The sequence below is a fragment of the Glandiceps talaboti genome, chromosome 2, assembly GCF_964340395.1.
Source record: "Glandiceps talaboti chromosome 2, keGlaTala1.1, whole genome shotgun sequence".
NCBI classification, from domain to species: Eukaryota; Metazoa; Hemichordata; class Enteropneusta; family Spengelidae; genus Glandiceps; species Glandiceps talaboti.
This window is the reverse complement of record NC_135550.1, coordinates 5,838,683-5,851,047: the sequence shown is the minus strand read 5'-3', so window position 1 is coordinate 5,851,047 and position 12,365 is coordinate 5,838,683. Positions and strand designations below refer to the sequence as shown.

At 35.6% G+C, this 12,365-nt stretch overlaps 1 protein-coding gene across 2 annotated transcripts in view; it reads left to right on the top strand.

Annotated features, from left to right (window-relative positions):
• LOC144448331 (polypeptide N-acetylgalactosaminyltransferase 2-like) overlaps nt 1-12,365 on the top strand; it is a 56,866-nt gene that overhangs the window by 15,616 nt on the left and 28,885 nt on the right. For both annotated transcript variants that reach the window (XM_078138533.1, XM_078138541.1), the window contains exon 3: nt 10,583-10,684. In XM_078138533.1, the coding sequence (XP_077994659.1) occupies nt 10,583-10,684 (102 nt within the window). The remainder of the gene's footprint in view (nt 1-10,582; nt 10,685-12,365) is intronic.

The window sequence follows — 12,365 nt, the reverse complement described above, 5'->3', positions numbered from 1 at the left end:
AGTTGTATTGTAATATGACCGGTTGCCAAATAAATGCTTAAATTCATTTGTTTGAAAAAAAACTCCCGACATTTTCAGAATCATGGAATTGAAGCAGCTATAGGGGGCAAGTTTTCACATCTTTAGAATAGCATGATACAAAAATTTACAATCTTTAAAGTCCTCAGGGATTTCTAAATCTGTTGGTGACAAAGAGATAGTAACGTTTCATGCGAAAAATGTGACGAAGCCCGAAAACTAAATATTTCAGTAAAAGAAATTGTAAATGAGGAAAGTTTCATTGAAGATGTGGTAATTAATTCATACTTTATTTTTATTGGAAGTCAATGAATGGCTTCCAAATTAAAAAAAATGTTGGGGTGTAGTTGTTGTAGATGAACATAAAGATGCCAACTACATGTAATCACCAGAATATCACAGGCCTCTTTTCAGCACCATCCAACTCTCAATGGTTTTTTCATGGCATTTAGTAGAAAAATAAGCTCTGTCTTGCGAGAGTGGTCCATTACTAGGATTTTACTGCCAAATCTATTACATGGCTATATTTGTATGCACAATAGGAATAGCAAACAGTATTTACATGTAATGACATTGAAAGACATCAAGTAGAAAAGAATAAAGTGAGTGACTCTGACACATGCACTGCATCCATAAAACATCAACTGATTTTGTTTGTTACCTAGAATCAGTGACACACACTGAGTTAGGAATCTAATCACAGACAAGAACTACTACTTTGTGTATGCATTGTTGGTAGAGTGTTCACAGTAAGCAGATTTGAGTGTTCTTTGTTGTGTCAAGACAGGGTAATCAGCTCTTTGTGGTGAGAATCAGTTCAGAATAAGGACATTGTACTCCATAGTGCCGATGGAGACGAAGGGAGACGTCTTACGGCTATTCACTGGAAGCTTCTCGCTTGTGTGTTGCTTTGTTTTCCTGTTGTTGTCGGTCTCTTTAATTAGGACTTGTTATTACATTGATTGACTACAGTTGATGACAGGGTAACTTCTTGTTCAAAAAACCACCCCAAACTGGAATTTGTACAAGTTTGTATGTATATACCAGGGGTTCTGTAAACTGACACAAGTACATCATCATGTAGATAAAGTGGTGAGATTGGAAGAAAGAAATGTTGGAGATAACCTTCCATCATCCAGTGACAGTTTTATCACTGCAATATATTAGGTATGGTAAAACCTCACTCTGTTGGTGGGCTCTGATTATACCAACCTGGTTAGTGTACACATACAAATGTCAGTCAAAGTTATCTCACATTCTATCACATTCTTGCTATTCAACCAGACTTGTTTTGACATGGTGTGATTGGTGTGTAAATTTTGTAGGCTGTTTCTTATAACTGTTTCACATTTACATGTAGGTTCACTATTTACTCTTTATCATTATTACACATGATACAACAATTTATTTTAACTGTAAATATCTCCCAAGTAGTGATAGAAATTATCTGTCAATGATTACCAAGTACATGAAGGAATTCTGGATACCTGTACCATATCATGGATGATGCTGCTGCTGGAGGGACAATAATATTAGGCCGACTTACGGTATTCACAAATACCCTCCTGGTGTAGTCATGTATAGCATGTGTAACAGAAGTCATTGTGTTCACCTTTTTATGATGTTACCAAATAGTAGAATTTTTTTTCAAGGATATTGAATACTTTAGGCATGAGGGAATTGTGTATCAGTCCAAAAAAACAAAAAAACTTACAGAAAAATTGCAATGTTAGCACATTTCAAAATGTTCATAAAGTTATGTACTAGCATTCACTGCTTTTGTCTGTACATTTTGTAGGCATGATGGAAAGTGATGTAAAAAGCAGCAATTTATATCGAATTTAGGAAAAGAAACTTAGACAAGATACACTTTTCATCTACTGTGAGCATTCAAAGTATCGCGTGTTTTAGCTATTCCTGTAATTAGTCTCTCAATCTCCAAAATGTACTTGCATTTAGTGTGCCAGTAATACATTTTTTGTTGTGGGTTAAAATAGAAAAAATGTATGTCCTACACTGTCCATCTGAGCCTCACATACATCTAGCAAGGGATCAGAGAAAACCACTTGGTTTACTTTTGTGTTCATTGTGACCTGTCAAATTGGCTTACACATAGAGGGCACTGTGTGACAAAAAGTTGAAAAGTATCTTTGTATATGTGCCTACATGTACTCATTGTACATGTATTTCAGCCTGATATCGCATTCTCGCAAACCAGAGCTGATTTTTCTTCCACGACACTGCGAAGGTGCGTCTTTGACGGTGTCGTAAAAGAGGCTGCGGTTTGTGACGATGGGTATCTTCTACATTGTATGTTCCCATAATATATGTAAAGCAGCTCTAGTTTTTAGTTTGGTAACTTTTTGACTTACAATGTATTATATTTAAAACCAGTTTTTGTAGCCTTTAAAATTGAACTTTTTTTCTCATAATGGCCATACCCCCCAATGTCAGTTATCAGCATGCCTGTTTGTAGATTTAAGGTAATGTTTACTATATGTAAATTAAGTCACTCTTATGCTCATTTCAAAGAGGACACATTTACATATTGCTCTCATTTGAATAGTCAATTAGGCTGTCGTATGTTATTGCTGCCCTATTTTTTTTCCAAACCATTCAGTTTGAGTGTAGTGTTAGTGAGCCAGTAAAATCACAGATTGCGATGTAAACAGGTTAAGATGCAGTTACCTGCAATAATTGTAGTGTTACTTACTGTTAGTTTTGAATTTTGAGTTGCATTTTTTAAAACCTTTTTTTTTTGTTCCGGGATTCAAACTGTAAAACAAAAGCTACAAGTCCAGCTGCACAAACTTGAATAGACGGGCATGAGGCAGATCCAGTAGGAACATTTTGAAACGTTTAGTACAGGGTGTGATGCCAACATCTCACTTAACTACTGTACTACCCCTTTCAAAATGTTGCGGTGCATAATATTTCTTTTCATGATTTTGAGGGGAGTGGGTACTTTTGAACATTTTGGGGGATTTGAAGGCTCCATAATTAATGTTGAAGTTAGAAATGTCTTTTTTTGGCAGGTAAGGTGTAATTTAGCAGAAAAATCCACTCAACTTTGCAAGGCAGATCTGCCTCGCACCTGTGTATTTGAGTTTTTTTTAGCTGGAATTGTAGCATTTGTTTTGAGTTTACACCCTGGAATGAAAAAAGCTCAACCACCCTTCCCCAAAAACCAAAACCAAAACAACAACAACCAAGAAACAAAGTCAAATTCAAAACTATTATGCTACAATTATTGCAGCTAATATGCAGTGTACACAGTTAGCATCATTGACTGATAGACAAGTGGTTGTCATGTCAGCTAATTAGGATTGAAACATTTTCTATAAAGGTTTGGCACATGTATGCTTTGCAATGGAAAAAAAAACTTATTAAAAAAAGTATATAAAATATATATATCTTATCTTATCGTAATCTTAACTGAAAAATAGTGCAAACTTTGATGGTGTTTTAATTAAGTTTCTAAAAACCGAGTTAATGTACAACTACAAGTCCCTCTAAACATGGCCTAGATACTGTGGTTGTCTCATAGTTTAATTGCACTAGTCTATTCAAATTCCCTAATTTCTGAACAGGTGTCAGTTTTAGTGGAAACCCTAAACAGTGATCTTTCATTAGTAGTGTTTTTTTTTATGCTGCATTACACTACTTTGTGATCACCATGTAGACAATTTACGCTTGCATAAACTTTGTGTACCCACCCATGAATACCTCCAAAAGGCAGCCAAGCAGGTGCTACAGTTCACCTATTTGGTGAATTCACACACACAGTGTAGTGTTACTGTACACACATAAATAGTACAGATTACATGCCAGCTGGCAGCAGTGGTTTTTAATGAGTTTTGTACAACTATATAAAGTAAAACTTACATGTACGATACACAGTCATGGCTAGTAATCTTTTCATTGGGAATTTCTGTACTTACTTGATTTGTAAATTCGATCCTGACAAAATATTGAATGGTGGGAGTAGAAACAAACACATGCATGCAGGTGTGAATTCTGTAGATTCATTTACATTCATGAATAATGTTGTCAGCTGTGTTGTGTACATTCATAGTATGTCAAAGGTAATTCTTTGAGTGATTGCTTGTATTTTCACAATGGTCATTTTGTTATTTTCCTCCATTCCAGCTGTGAATGTTGTCAAAATTCATCATACTTTAATACAGGTGTGACTTTGCAAAACAAGTGAGACAATTTGACAAATAATACACTTTAATAAAGGCCAAGATGATGTCGAAGCATGCACTGCAAACCTGTGTTGGGTTTCAGTGTTTTGCTGTTCATTTAAGATTTCCTTTCAAGTTTCCGCTTTCGAATTACAAATTGTGACTTTATTGAAATAGGTGCATGTTTTAATCAAGTGTAACTTGTCACATACAGGCGCAAGTATGGTGCAGACAATTAGTAAATAATGTCTGTTGTCTTGTGACAAACCTACCTTTCCCAAAACTGTTTGTATACATGTACGTATGTGTGAATTTATAAACTCTCACAGTAGTTATGTGTACATGTGATGTAAACAGTGCTGGTTCAGCTAGCAAATCTTGTGCTGGCCTTTTCATAGTCTGGAGGCTGTCCATGGCTTTGAGTCCTTCCACACAAAGAACTTTGAAACCAAGTTCTCCACAAAGAAGGATTCAATGCCCAAGATAGCCTCTAGACTGGACTTTGTTTCAAGTGCCCATTCTATTCTAGGTGTGTGTCAAGATTTAATCAACTAGAATTTTCGCCAAAGAAAATCAAAACACTTGTGTTTGGATATGGATGTGAAAGTTGTAGCTGAGACAAATTGCAAATAACTCTATTTGAAGGTTTAAGATAGCCTATCTTTTAGTCTTGCAGAACTACATTTTTAATGCTTCTGCGCTATTTCAGGTATTTACTAACATTTGTGAATTTTTGATTTCTAACTTATCCTCCGAGCGAAAATGAAAAAAATGAAAATGGCAGTTGGGATAGCTGAAGTAGTGTACATGTAGTAGTATTAATCCTTCAAGACTACAGGTAGGCTAGGTGTAGGAAATTGTTGAAACTAAACTACAGATTGTGAATCAGAATCTTTGCACTTATTTCATGTTTGTACTCTTCAAGTTACGTTCAAACAAACAAAGAACGCAGAATGTGCAAAGTCAAAATAGTCGTCATGTCCACATGTCCATGAATGTTGTATCTCAAAACAACACATCAAATAAGAGCTTTATAGATTATACTGTTTCACATAGAACCCTTTTGTAAAAAAGAATCAAAGGTTAATGCTGTATTATCTAGTCCAGAGGCTTGTTTTCTTGAGATAGTGACTAGTCTTTGGGGTATGTATGTGTGGTAAGCTGTTAAGTTCCTTTTCTGTTGCAATTGTACAATGTATATGTGGATTAATATTGACTGATACAAAAAGTAAATATAAAGGACTACATGTATCTTGTCATAAACAGGTGTGGACTTTTGATGATGTTTCAATTTCAGTGTGTCTGATATAGTTGTAGGTGTCATACGACAGTACTTTCTTTATGAAAGATTTCCTGTTTATTTTGATGGCAAGAATGTAGCCTACCTGTAGACCTAAAGGACTTTCAAGATACTGTTTCAGCTATCCTAACTGCCCTTTTGATTTTTTGCTTGTCTTTCCTTGGAAGGATGGGTAAAAATTCCAAAAATCAAAATGACAGTAAATAGGATAGCTGAAACAGTATCTTGAAAGTCCTCTAGTAGTAGCTTGGAAGGTTATACTTCCATGATCATAGCACCTCATTATATTCTTTCATGTCTAGAGGAATGCTATTAGAACAGTGGCCTGACTATTCCATAGATTATACATGTACTTTGTATTCAAGATAGGAATAACACTGACTTGTATCATCTCTACAAGGAGTGGACACAGTTGTGCAGAGTCCAGGTTCCTACAAATACCTGAGGTGAATCTGTATACACATGTACTATTTGCATACAGGTGTGGGTGTGAAGCTTAAAAAAACTGTCAATGTTGTTGTAACTGGTCTAGTGCATTCTACATTGTACACATAGCTGTACACACATCTAACAATGTAATGTAAACCAAAAGAAGTGTGTAATCTTCTCCTGCACTGGTGATTCACACTGTTCACAGTTAGAATTGCAAATCTATACATAGGATTGGTAGATGAATACACTATCACATACTGGTTATATACACTTGGTAAATTAAAAGGTCTGCAAATATTGGTAAACTTACTAAACCAGTGTCTGTTTGTTTGATGAGTGACAGTCTAGACATCAAGGTAAACTTTGTCTTTCCTGTTTATCTAGTGATGAGCATGTATGTACCTGTGGCTCCTCCCAATGTCAAGTGCAATTTGCTTCAAAGTATTATGTATGCATTATAAGTACAGAAAAGGGTATGAATCATGTACTATGTGCCTTGACCTTAAAAGAACTGTCTTCACACAACCTCCAACCCATTCTTAGTGAAAACCAACAAAAATTATGTTGATCTTAATTAATACCCATTTCAAAATCTAAATTATCTTTTGTTAACTCAACTTCAAAATAAAAGATTGTTTAATCTGTGTATTGATAAGATGGTGAACCACCATTTTTGAAAAGAAATTATTTGAAAACATTAAACATTCATATGGCAAATTTTCTAAGATTTTGAAAACTTCAGACAAATATAGTGAGGTGCAAATACTCCCCCCCCCCCTCCATCTCAAAGAATGAAAGTGATTCTGGTTCATGTCCCATTGAAGACTTCTAATTTTCATTGTTTTTGACAAGATACATTTTGTAGAACGATATTTGGATCACTCATTTATTCCTGTTGACCTAAATTTAGGAAATTCTTTTTTTTTTTTGCACGTCATGAAGTTTGTAGACAATTTAATTATGACTACTCCGTCTCAGAGCTCTAAAAGAAGGTCTGAGACTCAGTGCAGCAATGAAGGTAACTTCTTAAATCTGTAATCACAATACATTCAACATTGTTGTTATCTTAATGTGTACAACTTGTGAAATGTACATATGATGGCACTTTTTTTATAGGACCATTTTACCCTGGACATTGGTTTTAGTGACACTGATATCAACTGTCACTGCATGGTTGCCAAACATGGTTGAATAACGACAGACTGACTAATTATTAGCATGTTATCATGACATACATGTTTCAGTACCCTTATACATGTATATATCAATCACTATAATTAGTTATCAAGTTCATGTTGCATCAAGGTTTTGATTGTTTTTAGACAAAAAAGGTCAGATCAGGTGGTTGATTGATTGATTGATTGATTGATTGACAGCTTGACTGATTGGTACATTTGCCATAAACATGATTACATCTAGGGGTTTAGCTAGTCTAAATGGCCAACAACTGCAGGTCCTATTTTTAATAGAAATCCCTAGCAGAAATTCTCTCCTTTCACAGCAGGCAGTTAACAGAACATTCAGTAGTATCACAATAAAAGGCAATATCCTCTCCCCAGGCAGTGTTAATTTAAGGGATTATCAGCTATAAATACATACCAGTATGTACACTCTCTCTGTCTCACAACAATCTGAGCAGTCATTCACCCCAGATCACGTACCTACCAACACAGGCATGCTTTAATGTGCATCAATCAATTAATCAATCAATCAATCAACCAATCAATCAATCAATCAATCAATCAAAAAATCAATCAATCAATCAATCAATCAATCAATCAATCAATCAATCGATTCGATCGATCGATCAATCGATCGATCAGTCGATCGATCGATCAATTGATCGATCAGTCAGTCACTCAGTCACTCAGTCACTCAGTCAGTTGATCAATCAATCAATCACCAGATCTGAACTTTTTTATCTAAAAGCAATCAAAACCTTGATGCAATAAGAACTTGATAACTAATTGTACATAGTGATTGATAGGTACCTGTATAAGGATACTGAAACATGAAAGTCTTGATAACATGGTAAATGATAACTAGTCAGGCTGTAGCTATTCAAATGAATCATTATTGTAAATATATTATACACCTGATGTACTGTGTAGTGCATTAACATTTTCTTTATATGTGTGTTTTATGTAAATTTAACTATATGGGTGCTGGATAAGTATGGTAATGAGTTTTGGGAGGGGGGGGGATGCTCAGTGGTGTGGCTAGGTGAATCATTTAAAATTTTTTCTCAATATAAGCAGAGAATACAAGGGCTTGGAGGTATGACAAGCTAATAATGTATCTGGACAGAGCAGTAAAACAGGCTAGGGTGAATCCTGACCTTGAGATCAATTTCTAACTCCTAATTATCATCCATATCTTGTTTGTTTACTGAGTATTTTGTATGTGTCAACGTCTTTTGTTTGGCAAACAGCTCTACACATTTTGTATGTTGTAACTGAAACAAATATAGCTATCATCCTTATTGCAATTATTAATTAGGCCAAACTGTAAATGAAGGTATGCGACTCACATTCAATCAGTCAGTCTTACCCTCGGTACCATGATACGTATTCTTGCCATTTTTGAGCAAGAAAATTGTTAGATCTTCTTTGACATGTAGTTTCAACAACAGGGTTTAATGCAAAGTACATGTATATTAGTACATTTTGTCTGTAATGAATGAAATGTTGTAGCAATGACACACATTACTAAATGCAGATCAATAGTAAACCAAACCAGATTTGTCATGTGGGAATGTATCATGACATGAAAGTGAATGGCTCTAGTTTTCTCGTGGGGAAGGAAAGCAGTTTTGATTTGATTCTGAAATGATTCAGTTTGAATTGGTTTTCAACTGATTCAGGCAGGGACAGGCCTAATTTCTTTTAAAATGAAATCCAAACTTTTTATGTGACAACCAGAGTTTACGTACATGGTACATGTACTTCATTTTTATGCCCCAATCCTGAGGCTGCTCATTAAAGATTGTGCGGTTGCCATACCAAATCTACATGTATTTGTCCATAAAACTTGAGCATTCTGGCTTTTGTTACATGACCCCAGGGAGTTATCAATTTCACTTTTCTCATCAAATCAACATACTGTTTATTTCACCACATACTTTTCACAACTCATGTTGTCAACACCCTAAGGGCAATGTTATAAATCCCCAAAGATCTGTTTGAAAGTTAAATACTGCAGATCCCATGCAAAATATACAAGGAAGGGAGTCGAATAAACAATGTTGGTAAAGTTTGCCATTTGAACATACATTTGGGAGTCTGAGATGAAAACTGATCTATCAGAAAACATATATTGCTGGATACTTTAAGATTCCAGAGGCACTGTATAGACACTCAGTCTTTATGTAACTTATACAAGGAGTGAAAAATAAGGGTATATTAAATTGTCTAGTCTGCACATGTCAAGTTGTTGATGATATAAGATGCTAAAAGTTAAGACCATTTACTCAATAATGGAACATTTACCAATTGATCTTGGTTCTAATCACTGACTTCAGGAATTTGATGGCCTGATGCTTCATCAACACCAGATCTAGTCAGTTAGTCACCCCCCTTCCCTCCCATTTCATGACACAAACACCACAACAAACCATTAGTCAATCACAAGAGCATTTTCTTTACGATTTGCATTATTCAATACTTTTGTCAGGTAATGGATTTTAAAGGTTATAAATTTCAACGGGTCCTACCCATTCAAATGGGTCCTGTTATATTCTGGAGTTTAATGGCAGGATTTAACATCACCACCTGTCAATCAACCCCCTTATTTTCATGAAACAAACACCATAACTACCACTACTCAATCACAACAACATTTTTTACGATTTACATTATTCAATCCCTTTTGTCGGTTAATGGATTTTAAACGTTAATTTCAACATGTCGCATTGTCTGTGTTAACTTCTGGAATTTACATCGTCAATGCCTGTCAATCACAGATGGCCATTTTTATGCAACAAACACCACAAGAAACCATTAGTCAATGACAGCAACATCTTTTTACAACTTTGCATTATTCAGTCACTTCTGTCAGGTAATGGACTTTAAAAGGTTATAAATATCAACATGTGTCCCACCCGTTCAAATGAGTCGTTTTGTCTGTGCGTTTAACCCTGGACTAAGCTGTGTAGGAAGACCAGTTTATGGGGTTACCATTAAATGTTTGATTCACATGCAGAGAGTGTGAATGGTAGCTGGCTCTTTAGAGCTGTAAACAGTCAGGATGCCAGGGACATGTTGGCTATAGTAGACTTAAGTGTTACACAACAAATTAATAGAGACACATGCAATTACCAACTGCAATTGGGAAGAAATAAAAGAAAATAGGTGGGATCCCTCGGGTGTCGTTCCAGCTACTTGACCACAATAGATAGCCAAGTAATTTGCTAGCATAGCACATAACAGCAGCGACACTGTGGTGTATCTGTATAAAGGTGTTTAGGCATGTTTTTCTTTTCAACTAGCCATGTACACTCAGATAGAATAGGACCACCCATAAGTTTCTCGGGAACAAGGACTTTGGAAAAACAGAGGGTGTGTACGTTATATGATGCATGACATGCATTTATTTTCATCTCGTTCATTCATTCTTTCTTCTTCTTTTTTAATGATTATTTCTGCAGGTGTCACAACGTTCTGTACGATATATCCAGTTTTCCACAGACTTCAATCATCATAACATTCCATAATGAAGCAAGGTCAACTTTACTTAGAAGTGTAATCAGGTGAGTAAATCAAGGTTAACTTCTTTTTCTTGTCATTCTTCTGACAACAAAAAGACAGTGTAAACTAGAAAGTTGAAACACTTGTGGTACTCAGAGGTTTCCACACTGTTTAGTTTATTGTTCATAGCAAGGAGACTGTGAGCAAAGCAAAAAACACACCCATCCTAAAAAAGGAAATAAAAGAAAAGGCTTTAAAGATGTCATGTTATTGAAAAAACAATTGACAGGTGCTTCTGATATTTACCACTAATCTAGGGAGTCTAAATGTCTGGGTTGTTTACTTGCATTTTCATCAGCTTAACATCCCACTGTTACGTTCTCTTTTGTTTTTAAGACTAGTGGTAATTGCAAATAAAGTATGTACAGTACACAAACACAAATCACAGGATGGAAAGATTAAAGTGCTAAAGAGACTAGTACATGGAAAAAATAACTTAAAATCAACCTGGCTGATCAAGTTTGAAGTGAGAAGTATTGCCCGAAAATATGTGTTCTGAGTTCTGAATGTCGGTTAATTTTAAAAGTAAAAACAATGTCACAGTGGCATGATTTATAGGGTCTGCACTTTGATGAGGGACAACTAAACTGCTGTGGTCTCGTCGAACAATTGACAGTTAATGGACAGTGGAAACCCTGTGAAAACCACTGCATAGATTAATCAGACGAGACACCCAAGTCTGTTTGACACCTCCAACAGTAATCCCAGTCTTAACATTAGTGCTAATCCAAGCAATAGGGAAGGTAATGAACCATAACACAATGCTGCAAAACAAACAGATACAAAGAATAGTAACTGGAAAACTTCGTTATGCTGGGAACTATGGTCGGATTGCCTGTTAGTGTTATGCCAGAAGGCATGGCTGGGTTAAATCAGTTATAACATGCCCAATCTGTTAGTGCATGTAAGTATAAATAGTTGATTCCAGGCTGTCAAATTTCACACATTTTTGAGCAGTATTACAAAGGATGCCATGGAAACGACTTTATGCTCATTTCATTAGCAGCAGAGTGTGAACTGATTAAAAAAGAATTAGATACACATAGGATGGCTAAAACAAAAAAAAAGTGGCTGTTGGTGATGTCTTTTCTTCCAGCCCAATTTGGTTCTGCACTTAAGCAATTCAAAACAACGTCTAATTAATTCCAGCAGAGCTATTGCCAAAGCTGAAGAACCAGAACTTTACATGTAGCTGTAGAGAGAGGAAATGGAGTCTTATTTTCAACTGTTTTCACATGCATTGATTTTACCATGGGTGTATTTGGGAGGCCCCAAAAAGAGCTACCAAACCGTAAACGATATTTTTGCTAAGGGCTGGGAACTCTGGTAATTGAAATAGGAAAATCTGTTAAAACTGGTGTAGTTCCCAATACATGATACTGTCATGTTGGTAGGGAATCCTGGTAAAATGACATGGAACTTGGGTAGATTTTACCTACTTACAGCCATAACAAAAACACTTGTACAGTGGTAGGGAATCCTGATAAAATCGATGACAAGTAACTCTGGGTAGATTTTACCTAACTACTGCGATAACAAAAGCACTGATACATTCATAGTGATTGAGAATAAAATGTTGTTCTAAATTTGGGTAGATGTCACTTAATTATTGAGATGCTTAGAAACAAAGATTACTTGCTACCTCAGAATGACATTCATGCTATCCTGTCTCAGAATATCAAA